The sequence below is a fragment of the Nesoenas mayeri genome (assembly GCF_963082525.1).
Source record: "Nesoenas mayeri genome assembly, chromosome: 15".
Classification (NCBI taxonomy): Eukaryota; Metazoa; Chordata; class Aves; order Columbiformes; family Columbidae; genus Nesoenas; species Nesoenas mayeri.
Genome location: NC_137559.1, coordinates 16,667,761 through 16,692,604, shown reverse-complemented (window position 1 = coordinate 16,692,604; position 24,844 = coordinate 16,667,761). Strand labels below are relative to the sequence as shown.

Genomic DNA, 24,844 nt, shown 5'->3' with positions numbered 1-24,844 from the left:
CCTAAGCAAGAGATATTTATTCTTTGAGTGTCATATTTGCAGAATCTCACTTTGCAGTTGTGCAGCTGCAGGCGGAGCTGGAGCCCTGTCTAACGTCTCCTTTGGGACAGAACTGTGAAGCTTCAAGAAATGCTGGGAGCTGGAGGCTCAGAGCTCTGATGATGCTGCCAGTTATGTCCTCCTTCTAGCTTCACTATAGCCAGTCAATTAGATCTGATTTCATCCCACAGGAGACTACAACTCCCAGCTTCACTGAAGGCTTTCTGGGTCTGAGTTTCAGGGAGGGATTCTGTCCATTGGTTTGTGTGTGCTTGGTTTTCAAAAACGTAAGTTGGCTGAGTCATCTCTTCTTTAGTCATGCCCAGGCATTTCCTCAGGGGTTTGTGTGCGTGTGAGACAGTAAAGGGGGGAAGAAGAAAGTTTATGAAAGAAACAAAAAATCATATTGAACTGTAGAAATACTTATATTCTCAGTTTTGACCTGTGTGTCTGGGCACCTCTCCAGCAGCTGATCGATCTTTCTCCCAGTCATGCAGGGCTTTAGAAAGTTTGGGGTAGTTTAAAATTCTTCCACCAAGAAACTCTAAAGAAAGTCAGTTTGCACTCCTTGAAACTCAGGAAAGAAAATTACCTGTTAGTGAGCCAGGCCTGCAGAGCAATGTGACTGAGGAAATCTAACGCCTGAGGACAGTGAGGTCAGTTTGAGCTCTACCAAACTCCTATTAAGCAACAAGAGCGACTCCAACTCTTACACCTTAGCAGAGTGGAATTTGAAGTTGGATTGTTCATGCTTTGTGAATGAGTGCTCAAATGATGTGTATAAAGCTTTGTGATGAGCTGCGTTTGTGTGTCCTGGGACTCGATTATCATGAAGGTGTTCAGATACAAGATCTCCATCCGCTTGTAGCTTTAGGCATGTCCAGATTGCTTAAGTGAGCAATAATCATTTAAGCATGGAGCAAAAACATGGTTGATGAACTGGAAATGAGAATAATTTATGCATAAAAACCTCTTTCTGCACTTTTCACATAAATAATCAAATACTGCAAAAGCACTGAAGGAAACCAGGATCACGTCGTCTCAGGTGACCAAAAAACTGAAATGTCTAAACACTGGGTGTTTGCCACACAACACTTTGTGACCACTTTTAGTGGGGCCAGTCTTAGAGCTTGGGAACCCTTCTCCCTCAGATACAGTCTCTGACATTCCTTTGGTGGGACAAAGAGGCTGCTGTTGAAAAAAGAGTCTCTGGCTCAAAAATGGACAAATAGTGGCTCAACAGAGGGCAGCTGTCGGTCAGGGCAGCCATGCCAGGGAACGGATGGCTTCTCTCTGCCGTCAGGCAGTGCGTGTTGCTCTGTCTCATTTCCAAGGGCTCCTCTGCCTTCTGCTGACGCTTCCCTGGTGGTGGATGTGTTGAAGTAGAAGGAGAGTAAAATTCTGACGCAGTGAGGAAAACAGTAAGTAAATCTCAGCTCACTATTAACTTGTACTCCAGGCACTCATCTGACAATATAAAATAGGCACAGAATGTCCTTGCATTATTCAGAGATGTAAATGCCAGCGGACAGTAAGAGGAAAAGGTGAATGTGGTCAGTAGCCGTTGGTCAGTACTTAAGGAATTCTGGAGGCTGCAACAAATAAAGAAATTCCTAACAAGAAATGAGGAAAATATCCTCTTCCATTGAGTGTGTAAGGGTTTGGCTGTGCACTTTGAACTGGTTCACATAAAACCATTTTTCTTTTTAAATAAAATACACCCACATTGGCCTTTTCAACTCTCTCCCGCCCTGTTGTGCTGAATCACACTCTGCCGTGCACACGCTGGATTGCACACGTGCAGAACGGTCCAGCGCCACCTTACACTCTGCCAGGCCATGTGGTTTGGAGTCCAGGGTCTGGCTTTAAAATCGCTTCCTAGGGATCAGCTTGGCCTCACTACCAAGGTCTTGGTCACCCTCCTTCAGTAGCACAATGTGAATTAATAGCAATGGCACTGTTGTCTCTTGTTTTCACCAGCATTTGGGTCTTAGGTGCTGAATTTAGTGCAGATCCTGGACACAATCCAGAACAGAGATTACTATGACTCGCTACTTTTCCATGAACTGAATTTTCACAGCAGCCAGTCACTGAGGGATGAGTAGCTCTCTTCTAAAATTAGACAGCCAAATTTTTAGGACATCTGTAGTTCAGAAGAAAGCAGCTGTGTGGAAATTAATTTAATACTGCCTCTGGTAAAGCATCACTTTTTCAGTTATCTAAACTTCTTACCACTTATGGCCACTTTATGATGAGTGATATTAATGTATTATAGCTACAGTTACTACAAAGCACTAAGAATGCTTCTTCCTCCACCGTCACCCCCATTAAAGAAGATAATTAAGCACAGTGGACTACAATGGGATCATGCAGAGTAAGAAGAACTGAAAAGAATATGGTTTGCCTTAAACACAGGGGGAAATGTAGAACAGATCCCTTACTAAATTTCTGAATCGACCCTCAAGCCACTCACAATGAGCACAAAGGCTGAGGGAGCTGGGGCTCTGGAGCTGGACAAGAGGAGACTGAGGGGGGACTCGTTCCTGGGGATCAATATGGAAAGGGGCAGTGTCAGGAGGATGGAGCCAGGCTCTTCTGGTGACAACCAGGGACAGGACAAGGGGCAGTGGGTGCAAACTGGAACACGGGAGGTTCCACTGAAATTTGAGAAGAAACTTGTTCCTGGTGAGGGTGGCAGAGCCTGGCCCAGGCTGCCCAGGGGGTTGTGGAGTCTCCTTCTGTGCAGACATTCCAACCCGCCTGGACACCTTCCTGTGTAACCTCATCTGGGTGTTCCTGCTCCATGGGGGGATTGCACTGCATGAGCTTTCCAGGGCCCTTCAACCCCTCACATTCTGGGGTTCTGTGAAAGGGAAACAGGCTGCACGTACTCATTAACCTGCTGTGGAGATCTGCAAACGCAACTCTGAATGTTGGCATATGAAAATGCCACCACCCTGTGACATGAACACCAGGTCAGGGGGAACTCAGTCTGTGCCTGTTTGCTTCAAAGATTTTGTCAGGTTAAATTTATCGTGGTGAGCCTGATGTAGGCCTGTTGCAGTTTCTTCTCAGAGCTCTCCTGAAGCTGGTGTGAGCTCTGCGGGTGCGGGCTGGCCGCTGTGCCTCAGCATGGTCCCAGGACCGCTGACATCATGGAAAAACTCTATGTGATCTTGGGATGTACTCAAGAGGTCCCTCTGGGGAGGAATCATGTCCTTGAGAGTCCGAAAGTGGTTAAAAACTGAGTGTTTTCAACTCTTGTGCCATACGTCCAGACAAAAAGTGTGAATGTATAACAGTTTCAAAATCTCTATTGTTTTTTCTGCTGAAAAGTTTGGATAACAATGCAGCACTTTTGTACTTTTCCTGTGAAAACTCACCTGAATATCAAACAGGGCTAACGTGGTCTAAGACCAGTAGTTCTACGGGGAAAAAAGGGAGAGGGTTTAGAAAGGATAGGGGAAAAGCATGGGAAGATGGTGCAGTCCTGGGAGAAAATGTCCCTGAGACTTATGTTTAATTTAGTTTAAGATTCTGAGAGGCATTATACAGCTTCTGGAGCTGAAGTGCACAATCTTTCAAGGTTGATTTAACTGTATGGTTATAATCGAGCTGCTTTAAAAACTTGTACTCAGACACCCAAGAAATATCTAAGTTCTAATTTAATAATTTGAAGAAACAAGTACATTCAGTAGCTCTTGAGCAGATGAGAGAAGTTTCTTTTGAGTGTTTCATCTCTCATTTTATTATGCTTAAGTACCTTTTAGCTTTGATGATTGGCTTGGCCTAAATTGACATCTGAAAAAGAAGCCTGATATCAGTGCATAAATCGGTGATAATCACCACATCATTACACAGTATCAGCTTTTGAAGAAGGAATTGTAAAGCGACTGTCTGTATTCAACATTCAACAGAAAGCTCTTAACCCTTGTCTTTTATAAACAGATTAAAAATGCCATTTGTAAGAGACAAAAATGGCAAGCTAAAGCAAAGTTGAACAATTTGAGATGGGACTTTGATGTCTGCCTTAGAGGTCTGCTGTCCTGGAGGTCAGATAAAGGAATGTCAGTTTGTGATACAAACATTTTCTGGCATGATGACTACTAGATTCTTAAGTCAGAATGTTCTCAGCTGTTCTGCTGTTTTTCTGAGCTAAATAGCTGTCTGGAAATGTGCAGCGTGATGCCGCTCTGCATTCCTGGGGAGATGATGTTTGCATCCACACGCGTGAGCTGAGCCAGGGTTAGTGAGAAGATGTTTGTGAATAGACTCCCCAGTTCTCAATGTATTATTGTCTAGAAGGGGCCCAAAATGTAAGGTGCTAAAGGCTTTCTGTCTGCACATGGTGTGCAGCAGGTATTTAAGGCTGCTGAGAAGTATTATACACTTGCGGTTCCAATTTGAAAATGATGTTGAAGTCTTTACCCACTGTTGTCCTTTTCCCTCCCCAGAACTGTTTCGTTGAGGATGTTCCCCCATTTGCTTAAAAGAATAGTCTGTGATATTAATCAGTACAGAAAACAGCCACCACTGGGATCTTCATTAGGAGCTTTATGATGCACTAATTGTTCGAAATCATGAGGCCTCAGAATATTCCTCCAGTGACCTACTAATGCACATTCTGCAGAAAATTTGAAAGCTCTTACTTTGAAAGTGTACAAGTACCTTCTCCTTTTGGAAGTACTTAGTAGTTGTCTAAATTATATGCTTTAAATTTACAACATATCTGATGTTTTTCTCTCTTGTTTGTGCAGAAAGGCATGGAAAATACATACCAAAATGCATAGACAGTCTTATTCAGGGCATAAAGTAGGGCTGAATACTACGCAAACAAATAGGCTAAATGTGCTGAAAAATGGTGTACAATAGGTATGGTGTGGTTTGTGTGCGTATACAAACACACATGCATATGATCACCAATTCTTACATGTACTTTTCTTATCGCTCATTATAATCCCCCTGTGAATTTATCACACATTTCCAACTAACATGATATTCTGTATGAAATTCTATCGTGAAGTATCCAGATGAGCAAGACTTTGTTTTTAACTTGGAAGCAGAATGTCAGCTGCCAAAGCAAAGGCAGCAGACTGATCTGAAGGAGAAGTCATGCGTCGTGCTGCGTACTTACCGACTGCCTTTAGAGAGGCGTACTTGTTAAGCTCTTTGCCTGGGGGCTGTTGCTCATATGGGTTTGTGATCTGTCCCAGGCTGGGATATGAGTGTTGATGTGCCATCTGAGGAAGGAGGGGAGAGGTTGGCATGACATTATTCATCTGTGGTGGATCTGTATTAAAGAAAATCGACAAGCATTAAGAAAAAAAAATCAGTCTTAAGATTTTAACATCATTATCCAGTACAGATTAGACAGGATATGTCATGAGATTTAATGCAACAAAACATTATTTACTGCAAAGTGGGAGTCTGAGTACAGCAAACCTGTACTTCAAACAGTTAATGGCATGATTAAAGGCTGATGAATGATTGTAGTAATAGATGCTAACTTTTGTATGAAAAAGATCTTTGAACTAAGAAATAGCTTTTCAAAACAATTGAACACCAACATAAAGACTGAATTACTGCAGCATTAGGATACAAAGCAAAACTTGCAGTTTATTCCAAGGTAGCTTGTGCAGTTAAGTAGCCAGGCTAGTTTAAATTGGCTCAGGCAGGCTGCTGCATAAATGCAGTTACACTGCTTTTAATACCAGCACCAGCTTGGTTATTTGCACAGCATTATGTTGTGTTCTGTAGACATGCCCCACAGTGCAGAATGTGCAATTTTGACTCATGACTATCATTAGGTAATTTCTTCAAAGCTCACACTTTGTCCTTATGTTTTCTCCTTTTCCCTGACAGTAGGCTTCCCAATGTCATGCCAAGATAATGTTTTCTGTAGCAGACATACCTAAAAGCAGGAGCTAATTAGTGCTTATGTACCATTTTATACCAGCACTCACTCCGTATCTGTTCTATAGTTGATTTGTTCCTTTGCAGTAGCGAATACAGCCTGGATACTTTCCTTTCTCAGATATTGACATGGTTTGATCCCAGCTACCAACTAAGACCATGAGAGCCACAGACTCACTTCCCCCACCCTCCAGGTGGAACAGGGGAGAGAATCAAAGGAGAAGGGAGAAACTTGCGGGTTGAGATAAGAACAGTTTGATAAGATAACAAAATAATAATAAGTATGTAAAATGAGTGATCGTGCAGTTTATCACAAATTCTGTCCATGCTGAACAGCCAGTCCCAGAAGGGAGAGCACCATGGTCCCGAACAGCCCATCCCAGAGAGAGCGACCAGGCAAAAGGCAGAAAGGCCAAAAGCCAACTGCTTGTCAGCAGAATGGCAAAAGACCGAACCGACACCGAGCTCCAAACAGAGCTCCCAAACAGAACTACTGAAATAACTAGGCGGATATGTATATAGCTCTGGCTGTATACTGAGCATGACACTAATGGTGGTGCATATTTTGCTGGCCAGCCTGGATGTCAGCCCAGGTGCTGTGCCATTCTTCTCCCTCCCAGCTGCTATTTTGTACCTGCAGCTGGACAGTTGAAAAAATCCTTGGTCTCCCTGGCAACAGCCAAAATATCAGTGAGTTCTTACAATATGTACCTCCTCCAAAACACAGTCTAGCTACTGAGAATAAAGCATTAAGTCTATCTCAGGGAAAAACAATTTTATCACATTATTCTCACACTAAATCCAAAACAAAAGACCTTGCTAGCTACCAAGAAGAAAAGGTTCTAACTGCATGAAGAAAATTAACCCAATTTCAGTTAAACCTGCACAGATATACCATAATTCCGTAGTTATTTTTGATGTTTAGTTCCAGCCTCCAAAAAGTTTGATCAGAATTGTATACTGCACTCAGTTTTCAGACCTGAATTTCAACAGATTTCAACATGGTCAGCATATCTTTTCTGCAGAGTCTTTCTCCAGGCTGTGTATTTTGAGTTATGTGGAGCTGATTGTCAATCCTAGGACCTTATCACGGCTTCCAAAATCACAGACAAGTGCATTTTTCTCCTGCAATGAAACCATGGTGCTGAATTGGTGACAACGCAGTAACTTCCCCAGCATCAAGCACAGGCTTATGACTGTGGAGAAAGCAAGCGGGGCAGTTGCGGGGAAGCAGCCTCATTGTGATGGAGGGAGTGGACCAGCCCCAAGCGCCCACGGGATCTGGCAGGAGCCAAATCTCCCTGCAGTTTGCCAAGATTTTAAGCAAATTGAGCCACTTGGTTTTCCACAGCTCATTAATGAAGCCGAGCACGTGGGCAGGAGCTCTGGAGCCAGGTAACAGATTTACTGCTGGGAGAGCGAAGGAGAGCAAGGGTGGGTTTAACTTTCTTCTTGTCTGTGGCTGCTGCCTGGTGCAGTCTCTGCGGAGCAGAGCAATCACATCCTCCTCCCACACACATGGAAACACCTTCTGAGGGCACCTCGAGGCAACACAGGAAAAATTCTAGAAGTGCTACCATCTAATAACAGGATGATTCTTCTTGCTGTTACCGGTTGTGGGTAGTAGGCTGAGCTGGATGAGAAATGATTTTCCCATAACAAAGGAGTTTTGCAGTAAGTGGTTTTCTTCTTTTTCTTTTAACAAACAAATGAAATCTGAACTTGGTCTTTCTTTTTTTTTTCTTTTTAATTTTTTTTGCGAATATTGTGCCAGATTGGAAGAAACATTTTGTTAGAATTTCAAAATCATATATATATATAGATATATATATATATGTATAAATAAGTTGTCTCACTTTTAAAAGGGGAAGCATCATCTTGGATTGAAAACCAGAAACTGTTCTATTCTAGAATTCCCCAAAAAAAGTGCTGGAATGCTTTCTGAATCCTTTTTGATAGGTTTACCTTGAAAGGTAAGTCAGCCCTTTCACAGAAATAGCTGTGATTTTAATGAATCGCTGTTTTCTAATAAGTAGAAGCTCAGTAAGTTTCCATTCAGCTCTAGCACTAGTGTGTCTGGTGTAACTAAATAGAGTGACTCTTCTCTTAGAGCAAGATTTCAAGAAATCCTATTCCATTCCCATTCTACCTCTAGAGTACAGCTCAGGAAAGCCTCTTACACTAACAGCTTAAACCATAAAATAGCTGACCATGCTTTCCAAACCATCCATATGGACATCCAATGTCTCTCTTACGGTTGCACCTGCCAGTACACTTTTGAGGAGCAATACCGGCACAGCTGCATTTTGGTAACAAGGCAGCTCTAAAGATATGGGTGGGACCTTTAATATAAGGAAGGTGTCAATCTTTTACAACCACATTCACTCACTCATTTTTTTCTGAGTAGAGCTAAATCAGCACTTCGTAGATGCTACTACAAGAAGTTCCCTTGTGGCGATACTTATTATTCAGTCTGTCAAACATCATGATTTCATTGGGATGGGAGTATTTGGAGCACAGCTATTTCTATGCTCACTGCCAAAGTGACTTGCAGTTATGGAGACTTGCAAAACCGATGTAAACAAGGTGTGGTTAACCAGGATGTTTTTCTAGCTGTGTTTGTTACTTAGACCTGTCATTTTTATTCAGTCATCTCTTTAAGCATAGTGAACAAAGTTCCCCCAGAAAGGAACGGGGGGAAATTAATCAGGTCCAGGTGTTCAGTGGCAAACTCCGTTGTTACTGGGTTGCTGGGCTACTAATGTTGCTGGGGTTTGGTTCTTTGAGTGTTTATGAAGATGTAAAGAAATATGTTTTCCATTTCCACATCATCTTTGACTTCTCTTTTGTCTTGTTAAAAGCCCAGAACTCTCCTGAAATATGAACTTCAAGCAAATTAATGAGTCATTGTTTCGGTGCTGCCCTGACTGCACAGTGCCCCTCACTCATACGCAGGTACTTACACGAGACTAAGTTATCACATGGAAGACACAGTTCAAATTACTTATTCAGTTGGCCATTTGCACAAAGTAAATTAAACAAAAGGCCAAACTCTGGCAAAGTGCATTGAACTATATTGAAGAACGATTCTTATTTATAAAGAGACTCCCATTGGTATGGACTCCTAGGACCTAAAAGGAAAATCTCAGCTTGATATATATACATCTGTCTCAATACTCAGTATTTACATACTCAATTTTAGTCTAAATGGCTGTAATCGGTGAATGTTGAATTTGTTTGCAAGCCTACTAAACTGTGTGTGAGCTGATTCTTTATCTTTGGGTTTCTAGAAATACATGAGCAAATGGGATGCTTGCATTGTCTTCTCCACACGTAGTTAATGTAATGATGATGGAGAAATTCACCTATATTTGGATGCTATTCAGGAAATGTTCGTAATTAAAGTTAACAATGGTGTAATGCAAATTCTGCAACAGGCACAGTGATGGGGACTGTAAGTCTAACCACTGAGGGAGACCAGGCTTAGCCCTGAGCAACCAGGAGGCATTAAACTGGGCTGACCTCGCCTGCTCTGGGAAAGCCACATTTATAACTAAAAAAGGTATTGGCCTCGGCAGTGTTGTCTTATTCTTATAAATACTGCTTCAGTTTCAGCAATACTGAATAAGGATTCCCCCAGGAAATAAACAAATTTGTCTACAACTACTTCACAAGATCTCAATGTGAAATTTGAGATTTTTCAATTTGAGATTTTGACTTTTTTTCCTGACATTGGAAAAAAACAGTAAGCGTTAAATTTTTGGGAGTAAACCATAATCTCTTGCATTATTCAAAGTATTTTGGGATGCAAGGGATTGGTTTCAGTTGGAAGAAAGTTTAACCAGAAAAAATACCCTACCAGATTTATCACTGACCTCTAGCGCCAAGTTAAATCCTTCATACTTACAAACCAGATATCTGTGATTGGCATTTGCAGATACCTGGCTTCACTGAATGCGGAGAACTTGAACCTGAGATCTGTGGCTGTGCTGATACGTTCCTGTTGGCAACCTGACACGGGTACCTTGTCCAGCACGGTGTTCATGGAACCAGCTGCACTCTGCCACTGCCAATTTAGGGATTTATTTGTAAAAAACAGAGAATATGAACATCACAAAGAGTCAAAAAACTGTCTGTGCCACAGCTTCTAGCATGAATAGTCAGACCTGATTAGCAATGGTGATATTGTAAAAACCCTGCCATATTCCCAACATATCTTATTTTCTGCTGAAGCGAGGAAATACAACACCAGGCTGCTCCCGAACCTCCCAAGACTCTGAGGAGTCATTCTGGATGTAGTGTTAATGGTTTACTCTTCGTCTTGCTGCTGTAGCCCAAAAGAAAGAGTGTGATAAAGTGTGCTGGAGCTCACCACACAAAGGCTACATGTCTGCTGAGCAGCAAATGAGACATACAGGAAAAAAGAAAAGCAAAGAAGTTCTGCAAGCTGCTGAAGAGTGCTTTCCACTGCTACCCCCTTTAGCGGTCTAGGTAGAGAAAAGCTTGTGGGAGGCAAATGAAACAAAAAGCTAGAACTGGAAAGAAGCTGCACAAGTTTATAGCTGGAGAAAGTGGGTTTTACATCCCAGCCACCAACAATGAGCCTTTGGAAAAGGCCAAGGCCTCCGCTCCTGCTCACAGTCGCAGCAGTTGACAAAGACTAATCATTATGTTATCCGCCTGTTATCTTGACCTATGTCTCAGCCTGTGCAGTTGAAACTTGTATCCAGATGTCACAACTAACAGCTTACTGCATTTTTTTCAAGTGAAAGGGCTTTTTTGGGCTGTTTCCAACCCTTCCCGATCGTGAATTTTGGAGTTGCTTTTGTGTGCATCATGGTGACAACAATAATGTAATCGGTTGCTTCTGTTATGCTGCACTCCGTTCAATTAAGACAGTGTCATATCTAATTTATGCACTTCATTCAGAAATCAAGGAATGGGCATCGCAGCAATTATTAAATACAAATAAGAAGCTCACGTGGAAACACCTGACACACCATGGTCCCATGTTTGAACGTGTAAGACAAGGCAAAAGCCCCCAAACTTTTTGTTTGTTTGTTTTGTTTTCTGTGTTGCTCATAGAATAAATTGTGCTGTTCACCTAGTTTTCATTTTTCCTGTCAAGAAGCTGCCAAGGTTATGGGAGATGCTGGGGGCTAGAGGAGGGATGTTGGCAGGTTGTAGCAATAATAAGCTTGTGCCCTGTTTGAGAGCCAACAACCTGCCAGGGACGTCCCTCCAGCTCAGCCACTGTCCCCCTGCTCCTCAGCCCTGAGAGTGGAACCTGCTTTGAGCCCAGCCTTGAAGACAGGGAATATGAAAAAACTCTATAGGCACAGAGTGGAATCTGTTAGTAAATAAGCAGTTACAGCCATAAGGAAAAGGAGAAATGAGACAGGCAATGCAGTGAAACAACGGGAGAGGATGGGGGAAGGGCAGGAAAGCAGAGGAGATTTTACTGTAAAAGCCACCTGCAGACACACATACAAAAGAAATGAGAACAAGACAGACAAAAGAAGACTGGGAAGTCAAGGGAGAAAAAAAGGAAAATTCAGAGCAAAATATAATAATAGCTGAGCATTTTCAGATACTCAAGAGAAAAAGATATGCCCTGAGCTGACGAAAATTGAAAATAATAGCTATGAAAACAGGATAGATATGAGTGATTAGAGAATACTATCTAAAATTGCTCCCCTCCCATCCCTAACTGCACTGCCACCAACATGCAGATTTGCCTCTTTGTTCTTGAGTGTATTATACTTAATTATAAGACTAGCTCATCCAGCATCACAGATCCATACAATCACAATTCCTACAAGACTAACCAACAAACTGCAGGTGCTATTGCTGAAAAATCCCAGAGATGATGAAAGCTGAGAGCTCTCAACAACTCAACTATGCCTGCAAAGTAATTCATTCCAGACCAGCTCCTCCCTGGATAATAGGATTGTTCTCCATTCTTGGGACTGATCCTCCTGTTGGGGTGAAACTCACATTCTTGGCCTCTACACTTGTTCTTGCCGCTCTGTAGGTTGTCCCGATGTGGTTGAACTGACCTTCTCCGAGGTTTTGTGTGTGTGTGCATTTTCCTACGCCTAGATAACCTGAGTTTTCTCTCTCTTTGTAGGTATTGTATTGCCATTGTCATAGTATTTTTATTTTGATTCTTTGCCCCTTCCTTTGAATTTGCATTAAATGTTTTGTTTGCAAGGATATTCTTACATCCAGAGCATCATTGCATGCAGGAGTGTACAGGGTATGTTCTGCAACAGCTGGTACATCAAAATCAGGCTGCGCACCCATTAGATTATTTGTGCAAATATAGACATATACGTAACATGTGCGGTCCTTCCAGTTTAGGGGCCACTCTCTGTCCAGTACAAGATGTGTGACAGGAGGGTGCAAGGGCCCCAATGGTATTTATATGCAAAAGTGTCTCTGAAAGGTGTGTGCTTACCCTTGCACTAGGGGTTATGCCCCAAAACAGCAATCTTCTTATATCCTTTGGTTTGAATTAACTGTCATAAATCCGCATGGTCTTGTTCTCCACATAGTGGTAAAACGGTATTTCAGCTCTTGTTAAATTAACAGCGCTCTGCAGCAACATTTTCCACAGCCTAGTACAAGCCCTAAATGGAAAAGTATTGCTACTATCTAATCTTAGTTTCTTATCTTGCAATTTAACTCATTTTGTATTTTAGCAAGAACAGACGGTTGTAATCCAGCTTCTGTACCATTCATTATTTCATATGCTTTTTTCCCACTTTTCAAATATTTCTCTCTTTTCTGGAGTAAATAATTTCACTCCTTTCAGTCTTTCTTCATCTGGCAGTCTTTCCAAGCTTTGATCATTACTGCTTCCATTTCTCTACACTTGCAGCCTTGCAGTGCAGCTCGAGATGAGATTCTACCCTCCGTAACACACGGAGAAATCTTACTCTGTCTATGATGGTATCGTAAGTCATCCCTATAAGTCTCTGTCCCTTATGATATGCAGACTTCTTGATTTTTCATCAGTGATGCACGAGTCATGTGAGTAGTTGTATTTTCTCTAAACAGGATAGCTCTGAGACAATACGTATCTCTTCATGGCAATTTACACTAGCCAGTCATCTGTTCCGTCTGCGCCATATCACAGAACCGTTCTTGTAACAGAGACAACCTACCCGTCTAATCACCGTCACAAAAAGGATCTGAGATGAGTGGGATGGCATTGCAACCAGCAAAGAAATGTTTCTGTTTAATGGAAGTGACAGTCTACAGTGTAAATGCCTGTCATCAAACACACTGTCTTGCGCCTTCCTCTGTCCTACCAAGCAGTTGTAGGAGTTAGTCCCGTGCTACGTGCTCTACTCTTGATTCTCTGTGCTGCCGCTGAACGTGAGGGCCTCTCACGTACCGAGGTCTGGTGCTGTGTGTTTTCTGTTCGCTGCCAACGTGATTAACCCCTTGGTCTGGTGCTGTCTTCCATGGTAGAGGTTGCATGGCCTTTCACATACGGATACCCTCAGTGGTTTTCTGAGGGGAAGCTTTTTTCCCCCGAATAGAAAACTGCTGGACACAGGAACATCCCCAGTTCCACTGCCAGGCTGATGAAGGTATTGAGCTCTGGAGCGGTGCTGTGGGCTGCGCTGGCAGCGGGGAGCAGGGTCAGCACGCCATCCCGGCTGCAGCACTGACGGACCATCGCCATTCCTGCTGGTGCAAGTTGAAAACCGGCGAGAGAGAGAAAGGCATAACAGCTCTTAGCACCTTGTTGATCTAATTTGAGACACTGGTGAACAAGGTTATTGTGTTCATACTGTGGGTGCGGTCTTTATGGGAAGGCATTATGGTAGGGAGATTCAGGAGCTGATGTTTAGAGATGGCATCACTCGCCTGGACACGGGAAAGAAGGTCACGGAACGCCCAGTGCTGCGCCCGTGGTGCATGGCGTGGGACGAGCAGGCGCTCCTGGCAGGAGAGGAGAACGGCAGAGACCCAGAGCTGGGTGCTCAGTGCTGGTGCTGTTCAAACATGCCCCGGCCTCTTTCTGAATGGCGGAATTCCCAGATTTCCTTCCAGCGCAGCGGGATTCTGTGCTGCTGTCAGAGGAAGGCAATGCTATCTACACACCCTTGGAAACAAATGGACTCTTCATTCTCAATATTCTGTCTGAAGTGCAGATGAGGACAGCACTAATTTTACGATCAAAATCATCCACCTCTACCCCTTTAATTTTCTGTCTACATCCTTCAGGCGCTTACCTGTGTGAAAGTCAGAGATTATATTTCTTTAAATAATGATTTAGGGGGGGAGGTGTGAAAAACAAAAGAAGGGAAATTAGTATCGGTATGACCAAAGAGGGTGGAGCTCCGCTGCCCCCTAATCCTGGCGGGTGGTGCACACACTGCTCCTGTGAAAGGGCCTTTTCCTTACTGAATGTGCTGCCGCCACCTCATGTTTAAATCTGTGGGCATTATTTATACAGATAAGAATCTTATGCCTGTGAGCTCTTCCGAACTCTGTGTGGACAGGTTACAAGTGGGGAAGGGGACAGCTGCATGTTTGTGTATCAGTTAAATCAAGAGCGGGTGCCTGACGTTTCCGTTCTCTGGTGCTGTGAGGGGCCAAGTTCTCCGTGGTTGCAGTGGGTTCGGAGATAGGGCCTTAGATCGTGTTTCAGGTTTGGCCTCCGTGTTGCTAGTCCAGGTGTGTAGGAGCAGAACTCTGCCATGGCCATTTCCTTACCATCGGGGGTGGCAGGGGGACAGCGCCGGCCGTGGGGCTGAGCTGCCCGCGAGCCTCTGGCTTCTGCTTCTCGTTTCCCTGGGGCCCAGCGCTGTATCGTCGCACTCACACGCTTCTAACATTTTCTGGGCTTTTGGTTTGCAGAAGTCTTACAGTCTGGGGTTGGTTTTCCATGTAGACTTTTATTACGTGACACCATATCTCCTTTTATGAAGGTTATTTTTGTGTCTTCTGAAGGTTTGCTTTTCCTTCATAATTACTCACAACCTGACAGATTTATAATCCTCTGATAGGATTTGTGACATTGTAATCTTCTCGAGAGCAACCCATTGTGGCTTCACAAATGGAGGATTATAACCTTTAAGAAGGCAATAAGCAGATGAACTCTTGAGATATGAAGACCTTGCTTCCCTATCAGCTTCCCGCGCCAGTAGTGGGAGGGCAGAGCGGTGCTGTGTTCTCGCTCCCTCCCACGGTTCTGGTTTTCTTCATCTTCTTTTGCCTCAAGTAGCAGAGTTGAGAATTTAATTAAACCCACCAGTTATACACACTTTGAGCACTGCAAATATCCTTAGCTATGCAAATTAGGAAAAGATGCATCCAGCAAATTTGCCTTACACAACAGAAGTTTTTTTGCCTGGAAGATTGTAATTTACACTTTCCCATAAGGTATTGTTTTACAAATCAAATACTTCTGTGCCTTTTCACAGAGATGAACAGAGTCTGCTAAGCTGTACTAGCCAGCTCAGATTATTTGTTTTACCTGTTTTGTCTTTCTATTAAATTACTTGTATTCCAACATTTTTACCTAATGGGAATGTGCCTGTCATTGTAATATTTATTCTAAGTGTTTGTATGCCTTACTTGTTTATTGTTTTCTCTTACCATAGTGGTTATTGGTGACCAATAAGTATAATTTTTTATACAGCTTGAATGTACTAAAAATTCCCTTCCTTCAAGCATTCCACTAGTTCGCGTATTAGCTGTCCCAATATACCAACTGTTTAGAAGGAAAAGACTAGACAGTATAAACATTATAAAAGCAAAATGTTACCAGCTTTGTGTCTTTGTTATTTACCATTAAGTCTAAACCGTGACTTGGTGGTCCTGCCTACGGCTGTGGGTGACACCTGCCTGGAGGATCCTCACATTGTTCATAGGCAAAGGCAACTGAAGAGTTAACATCTCAGGCCGAGGTAGAGGTAAAATTGGAAGGAGTTGTTCCCCTTCAGTCAGCAAAGGCAAAGGACAATTTCACTGGCTAATCATCCAGCTAATGTGGGCTTGGAGAAATATTTTCCTTAAATATGTATCTCGCCTGAGCATATTCTTTCCTGATGTACCTGGCCCAACAATGGAGAACCAGTGTGCTTTTTACTTTCTGGCATAATTTAGATTATTCCTTTAGAGTCTCTCTAGAGATAAAAGTATATCAGTGTGCTACAGTGAAGCTGCAATATCCAGTATTGGATCTCTTCTTTCTTGATCCACATGTGCAAGTCTTATTAATGTCAGTGCCATTTTTGTTTTGTTAGTTTGTGTTAAGCAAACAAACACTCAGAGAAAGAACTCAGAAGGCTGGTGAAGAATTAGAGTTACGTTCTTGGAGAAACAGCCATAATTCGTTATCTTTTAGAATAGTGGAGAACAGAATTCACTGATTACAGAGTAGGATGCATGTTATCTTGTTGCATAGAATCACAGAAAATACAAAGGACTGGCTTTTCAAAAGATCACCTCATTTATCCTGTACCCCTCTCATTGCCTGTACTCTTGGCAGATATTAATCACGTGTTTAAAAAGCCTCCGATGAGGGCCGACCTGCACGGTCTGCTCCAGTCCTAACGCCCTTCCAGTGGTGTCCTCACCATTGGAGAACTTGCCCTATTACCTGTTTTACATCTCCTTTAAAGCAGGTGAAGTGCCCTAGTTGTCTTATTCTCCAGGGACAGGAGGAACAGATGATTACTGTCCCTTAGGCTGCAGCACTTTCCGTGTTTTGAAGTCTCTGTGCTGCAGAATAGGAACGCTTTCAGGCTTCTCATACAGAATGATTAGAGGTCTCAGAAATCCAGTCTTTCTGAACACATCTTTCTTGAGGTCTGGCATCTCAAACCTTCTCATATTTCTCATATCTTATGGGATCTCTACTTATTTATGCACCCTAGCATACCATTTCTTCTCTGGCATCAGCATGGCGGCATTGATCCATTCCTGCCTTCGATCCCCTAAAGCCCAGAAATCCTTTTATGTCAGGCTGCTCTTTACCGTCTCATTCCTATCCTGGGTTTGTTTACGTGATTATTCTTATACATAGAAACGTGCATCTCATTTAGTAGGGATGCACCTTGTTTTTTCACACCATTTCCCCAGCTTCTTGGGATCTTTTGAATTCTAATTCTGTCCTTCAAGGCCTTTGAAATCCCTTCCAGCTTGGTGTTGTCCACAAATTTAATAAGTGCCTGTATGCTCTGTCCCATCATTCTCTTTTTTAATGAAAGTATTACACAGTATTGGAGACAGAATAAATCCCTGCAGAACTCTCTTCAATGTATCCTTCCGTTTCAAAAAAATAAGAATCACTGGGGACTATTCTTGGAATGCAGTTTTTAGACCACTTTGCTCCTATCTTCTAGAAACAGCTTCTGAAAGCCTATTAAAAATAAAGATTGATTATATCTATAGCTTTCCCCCATCCAAAGGGATGTCATGCAAAGAAATTGCTTAGTGATAGGGAAGTCTCTTTTCCCTCGGTATCCTGTAGCAGAGACTCAGGCATTGATTCCAGATATTCTTAAATAAATATTGTGAGATACGGTGTAGCATGGCTCAAAGTGGGTGCATCCTGAAGAGGGACCCTCAGCAAAACAGAAACTTGGACAGCTGTACCCCCACAATCCACCCCTGCCCCATGTCACTCCGGGCCAACTGAAAAATTAGGATCTGTGGTCTCCTGGTTCTTCATTGATCTGTTGTGACAGGACAAGGGGTGATGGTTTTAAACTAAAGGAGGGAGATTCAGGCCGGACATGAGGAAGGAATTGTTGTCCCTGAGGGTGGTGAGAGCCTGGCCCAGGTTGGCCAGAGAGGTGGTGGATGAACCATCCCTGGAGACATCCCAGGCCAGGCTGGACGGGGCTCTGAGCACCCTGAGCTGGTGAAGATGTCCCTGTCATGGCAGGGGGGACCGGGAGCTGGGGAGGGCCCTGCAACACAAACCATCTGTGATTCTATGATTTTCATCAGGCTGGCCATCAATCAAAGTCCTGACCTTCAGTTGCTGTTTTGTACCTGCAGCTAGAGAAAAATAGTTCATGGCAAACCAATACATTCTTCTGTTTCATCTTCTATGAGATGCTGTGCTGCTCGTTTGCTTATCTCCAGGGATGCAGCTCCCCTTCTTTAGCAGCAGAAACCACTCTGAGGCCTTTTTTTCTTAAGGAAGCAGAAAGTTCAGAAGTTCTCAGCTTGCAGAAATTACGCGAAGCAAACATGCTTAGGCTGAGGGAATTCTGTATAAGCAGTTTCTAAACAAGTCCTATAAGAAGCTGTATACCCAATAATTCAATAAGCTAAGGCAGTCTGTTTCCTAACATTAGGTTTAGCTCCATTTGATCTTGGCAAAATTGTATTAGTTGTTATTCATGATCACGTTTTGACTAGATGCTCCAAGAATTGCTGATTTTTATTCCTTCATTCCCTTCCCTGTCCCTTCATTCATGAACTAAATTATTTTGTGTTCTTTCTCCTCTTCTAAGGCTTGAGAGCACCCTTTTCTTTAATAGTTTTACAGAACTTCATCTATTGGGTGAGCGCTTAACGATAATGGCACTTAGAGGACTCGAGTCCTTTCTCCAAGCACGCAGGATGAATCCTTCAGGGCCATCAAGAAGAAACGTGGTATAATTTCTCCGAGTGCTCTTGAAACCTGCCCTTCCTGTCCTCAGGTGTGACCCTCCCTTTTCTGATGCTAATTTGGGTTTGTGTCTTGAAACTATTGCATTTTCTAGTGAATACTGACACGCTGTCTTCTAAAAGGGACAATTGGGTTCTTTGAATCTTTAGATGTTAGCATTTAATAACTAAAAATTAAACAAAAATGAAGTATTTTTGAGCCCTATATATGGTTCTCTTTTAATCAACACCAAGCCTTACATAAATGAGCATTTATAAGAGCCACAGTAATTTGGATTGGCCCTTTAGGTAGTTTAACCTTTAGCTGCTTAGTTATGATGTGTTCCACATTGTTATTTCAATAATTGCTGGATTCACATTATTTTCTGTTTAGATAATGCTGTTTTATTCAAATATATGCACAAGAGTTTCAAGGGAAGAAATCAGGTGAGACAGAAGATCAGACAAATAGCTTCTTTTGAAAAGAAAGTGCTATCTTTGGGGGGGAAATGGCATGTTCTTAACTTTGCTCTTATTTTTAGCCCATCTCATTTGATTTAGGCCTCTGAAGTGAAACTTGAAATATAATAATGCAAGCAAAGTAGATTAAGGATATCTTATAAGAGTAAATATAAAGCTGATAAGTGTCCAACTGATTTTCTTTAAAGTAAATTACTTCTAACCTTGCAGCCAAGAAAAGAGGTTATCGCGGTACCTTGCAGATCTGACTGGGAGCTTTATATCCTGCTTACAGAGCTTGACATTCTCCCCAGAAAGCAAACGTGCTCGAACCCGCTCTGATTTGAGAAGGGGCACGAGTTGGCCGCTTACACGGTTCACTGCTCTTTTCGGCCCGGGCATTGGGAGCAGCGTGTGGCAGAATTCGGGGTTGTAACTCGTGCTACATCCTTGGCACTGGCCACAAACTGCTTACTTGGTTGTAACTTTCTCATTACTCACAAATATTTCCTAGCGCAGCTACTGATGGAACAGCAGCAAGAGGTGAAATAACTGTTTGTTTCATGCTCAGGCACTGGAGACAAGAAGAAAGAGAAAATGGAAAAATAGATCTTAAAAAATACTTTCCTTTTCGCACTCGAAGTTGTGAATTTCCGAACCTATCCTGAGAAACAGGGAAGAATATCTGTCCGTTTTTTCCCTGCAGTTATCCCCCAGGTATTTACTAGGGGAAGGGACTTACTCCTAGGTTCTTTATTTGATTTTAAATTGCAGTTTGATGAGGAAATGAACATCATATCACCTGATGCCATTTAATTTTAGTATTCTAAATGAACTTTAAGGATCATTCAAAGATCTACTAAGGTGCTTCCTCCATCCTCACATTGTTTGATCCTCTCTACTGATGAAGTACATACTGACCTATTGAAGGAAGTGCCAAGTAGATTTGAGAGTGGAGGAAAGGTAGGAAAGAAAATCTCTCCATAATTAGGCCACAGGCAATCCTGTATCAACAGGAACGTTATTTCCCTTTTTACCATTTCAGTAATGTTCCCATTTCATTTTGAACCTTTAGACTTAAAAGGCAACTCCGATAGCTGCTGTCTCAACCCCGTGTTATTTTAAGAACCTCTTCTGTGTAATTTCTGTGATCAATAACGTCCATGCACATACACTGACGTGCAGAATAAAGATGACCTAGTTCTATTTTTGCATTTTAACGGCCTTTTGTAGGGTGGTAACTCTGCTGTTAAAGGGACAATGATGAACGTATCTTTCAATAAATGAGAAAATCCTATTGCTTTGAAGAAGGAAATTTCAATAGCTTTTAAAAGACCTCAGCCACCTGCGCAGAGGTTGAGATTATTCATCCTATTACAACCTCTTTGCCAAAATGCAAATATTTTCTTCTAAATAGTCTTCACTGGAAGCAGTTACCAAAATAACTGCAGTAGGCCAGGCATCGGTTGCTCTCTTCCTCTGAGAATAATGCATAATGGGCTACATTATCACAGGCAAGCTGCTTAGTTAAGAATGCTCCTCAAGATATGCAGCTGATGTGAAGGGACAGCTGGAAAAATCCTCCAGCTGTGCAGTGGTGGGAATCAGGATGGATCTGCCATGCCAGAGGTAAACCTGAGCCCTTCAGTTCCTCCTGCCAGAGAGTCGTACTGTCTGGCCAGGTTTCTCTCAGAGCCTTTTCTGGTTTTACCGCTGATTTCTGTTCTACATTATCCTATGTTAGACCTTTTTCCTCCTCCCTGTAGTCTGTCCGGGGAATGACCGCTTGGCTGTGTGGCATCCTCAGCCATGTCTTCTCTTTGAGTTTAGAGCTGTCTGGGCCACATTGCCCTGAAAAACATCTGCACTGTGCCAGAGAGCCAGGATTAGGGTATGGATCCATCTCCAGCCTGACTCTTTGTCAGTGCTTTTTGGTTGTGCAGAAGAACGATGATGCCAAGCCAACCTGAAGCTGCAGAACGGGAGTGCTTCCCTGGCACAGCGGTGTCCACATGGTCCACCAGACACATTCCCCAGCCACTTCCTCGCTTCTGGTTTGAGAAGACAAAGTTACAGGGACCTGCCACCCTTCTGTGGCGTAATGGCAAGAAAAACAGAGGAAGACGATGGTTCCCTTCTAATTGCTGTTAAGTCGATTTAAAATAAAAAGTATCCAGCTCATATGATTATAACATAAATTCCCACAGTGTGAGTCTCCAGCAAAGAAACTGGCCTCCATAAACTACTTGTTGGACAGTTTCTTTTCTTTTCTTTGGAATTTAGAAAAAAAATGTGATTAATTTATGAAGTCTCTCAGCTCCTAGGTTATTCCTTTTATGGACTCTGTTTGCTTACTATTTATTCTTCTGTCTTACTTACTACAAATTGGTGCATTGTATAATTTGTAAGTGGAGGCAAAAGTGTACAAATTTAGACCTGGTACGTTGAAAGCTATCTTAATTTGGGCGAGGTTTTGATCAGTGCTCAGGCTAGCCTTCACTTTGCTCCCAGTGAAACCCAGACTTTTCAAGAATAGCAGACTCAGGCAAATTTAGAACATTTCCGAAGCTCTGTCTGCACATATTATATGAACACCTACTTTAATGGAGTTAGGCCAATATTTAGAAACTGAATTGCAGTAATTCAGCGTGTCTTCTACAGTGCTACCTCATTGCTGTTTAATTTACAATCATGGTGCTGATGAATTAGATTCACAGAACCTTTCATAACCTGAACACAGGGCACGTGTCAGTGCATTTACGTGCCCTCGGCACAGCCCGTGGGCCCCGGCCTTGCGTGGGAGCCCTGTACCCCTCTGAGAACCTCTCACCCCATTCATCACTTTTGACCTTCCTCGTGATACCAACTGCTTTTTAGTTTCTCTTTCAGAGCTGTGTTTTGTAATGTGGTCACTGCACAGCGGCTGACATCGACAACCCTTTTCACAAAAACCACTCAATAAAAATGAGTTGTTAAATTAATTTTCGGTCCCATACAAATGAGCGTGGGTTATGTTTGCACAGACGTCTCAGAGATGCAGTGGTTGTTACCTGATGACAGTTACCCGAGCTCTGGTCCTGTCTTTCATTAAACCATAGGAACATTATGTTGAGTCTGGTATATAACCGCTCTCACTGGGATCTGTGTCCATGCAGTATTACCTTTCCTAAATGAGGCAATGGACTGACATTTCTCACTGAAGGATTTTACTTGGTTTGTTTAGTTACAATCCAAATAAAAAGCTATTGTCTCGTAGTCCTTTACCTCTCAGCAGGGTGAGATGGACAGGTTTACTGAATGCGAGGGACTTTTCAAAACTGGACCTTCTCCCTCTTGATAAATAGATACTCGAACAGAAATACAGGGTGTTGGGTTTCAATAATTTGTTACAGTGCCACTACTCAAATGTAAATTCCTTTAAAAACCATGATTAGCTGATACAAAACGATGACTGGGGACTGGGACGGTTTATTTAGCAATGATGCTAATTAACAGTGCTGTTGAACTCGAGTGCCTCTTGGCAAGGGAACAAGCCCAGGACAGATTTTGAGTGCCTGCCCAGTGCTACCTGCCCAAAGTGAAATATGTCAGAAGGTAGGCTGAATAGGGGAGAAAATTGATGTCCCTTTAGAATATCACCTTTTCTGTCATTTCTATCTCCTTGTTAGCTGGACTGTTGTCATCCACTGGTCTTTCACAGTGCAGCTCTTCCTCTCAAAAACAAAGTACAGGCCCAAAAGGAAAACTGATTCTTCTATTCTCAGACATTTCTAGTTACAACCTATTACTCTGCATACACTATTTTAAATGAATTGCAGAATGCCTCTTTAGCTTTCTCAGAATGTCTCCCAAGAACAAGGCTGTGTGGACGCCTGCCAGGCACACACACGTCCAATTTCTGTGCTGTCCTTCTCTTTTCTTGTCGGTAGAAAAACTGTTTTGGCAACAGCCTTCCTATACTTCCTCCAGTCGCATCTTGCTCTAAATCTTGTGGAAGCCAAAGCTTCAACCTTCTCTGCCTTCAGTGTCACATCCAGCCAGGTGCCGAGGGCGCCGGTTTGCTGTGGGTTTTCATTTATGACGGCTGAGATGAGAGTCCCCGGTGGGCCCTGGGCACAGTGGTGCCCCCGGAGCCAGGCGGGGCAGGGCCCTGTCCCCGGGCCTGTCACCTGCCCGCAAGGCTCTGCTCCGAAGCGACAGGCTTCCTGTCTGAAGCAATGAACTATTTCAGTGCTACATAGATTATTATGAAAGCTTTCCCCTGCGATCTTCTTGTTATTTATTTATTCCTGATGTGTTAAGGATTTGCCGGGCAGCAAAAGGCACAGTCCCTGCCCGCGGGGAGCCTGCAGGACGCTCTGAACCTCCTCTGTGACCGAGGGCTCTGTCCTTGCATTAATTCTGTCAGAACCATTGCTTCTCGCAGCGTGTTACTGTAAATAATCTCTGTGTACAATAATGGATCATTACTCAAACTTCCCACAGAAACTCAATATGCTGTAAATGTGTTTCCCTTTGTCTTTATTATGTTTTACCTCCAACTTTAATCAACGCTACTTCAGGAAAATTCTCTCTCAGTTATGTATTTACAGCCAGAAATACTGTGGTTAATTGTTCCTTTCCAGCATAATTAAAGATAAATCACCTAGCAATCATTTAATCTTCCCTTCTGTATCTTAATTACGGATTTTTGGACTATGTTCTAATCTTTTATGTAACATTTCTATGACCTATTAAACACCTGTCATGTTTCACCCAAGGGTGGTTCTTGCTGATGGTTGCAGTGATCCCTTTGCTGAACCGGCAGAGTAACTTTCCTCTTTCTCTCTCTTTCCAAGGAGAAAACAGGTAACCTGTAGTTAAGCGGTAGCGGTGGGCTCGGAGCGCAGTGCCTCGGCTCCTGCCCACACCACAACGGCCTTGGGAACTCATGGGGAAGGCACACGAAGACCGGCAGTGTGAACAGCGTATCTAGTATATTGTTTGGAAACACTTCATATACTCCTGCCAGTGCTTTTTGCATGTGCAGATGGAGAATTATTATAATACAACATTTTTTCATTTTGATTAACTGGCCTATACAGAGTTTAGGGCAGCTAGCGCTGCTCAATGCGCTGGAATGGACTCACGTATGGTTAGAAACCGAGGTGCTGAGGCAGCTTAGTAGGACTGATTCTACTTTCAATGGGAAGAAGAATCTGAAATGTATGACGGTATCCTACAGCCTCGTTTTGTCAAATAGTTAGAATGTTGTTCTTACCACACAGAAAGTACGTGGACAAGTAACCCCCCCATTTGATTTTAGCAGCAAGATCTGTTTTGTTGAATTCCATATCTGGGAGAATCACACATACCTACAGAGAACCGCTGGTGGTTTGTTATCTCATCTAGTGCTGGGTGAATTCATGTCAACGATCCCCAATAAATGAAAAATACCTTTGAAACAGAGTTTTCTTTTCGTTAAATACGGGTTGTCCTTGGAATTTGGAGTGAGCAACTGAATATCAAAAGCAGAGAACGTTATATACACACAAAAGGATAGGGCATCAGAACAGCTTTTGTTCTGAATACTCCATCTGGTTTACACTGCGATTACTAAATGCTGATTAATCCTAAATCTTGCGGAAGATTGTAGGAAAAAAATATTATGTACTTATAAACTGGCCATATTTCATTGAATGTTACGGATGTTAAAGTTGCAATAGCCATGAAGAGCCTGGAAAATAGAAATGTGTCCAGCTTCTCTCCATATTTTTATTGGGGTTTTTAAAAAATGTTTGCAATGGGGGAAACTTAGAAGAGACTT

At 42.7% G+C, this 24,844-nt stretch overlaps 1 protein-coding gene across 1 annotated transcript in view; it reads right to left on the bottom strand.

Moving 5' to 3' along the window:
• The window catches only part of SHISA9 (shisa family member 9), a 182,840-nt gene that overhangs the window by 15,314 nt on the left and 142,682 nt on the right, over positions 1-24,844 (bottom strand). The window contains exon 3 of the mRNA XM_080353861.1: positions 5,174-5,329. Coding sequence (XP_080209987.1) covers positions 5,174-5,329 — 156 coding nt within the window. The remainder of the gene's footprint in view (positions 1-5,173; positions 5,330-24,844) is intronic.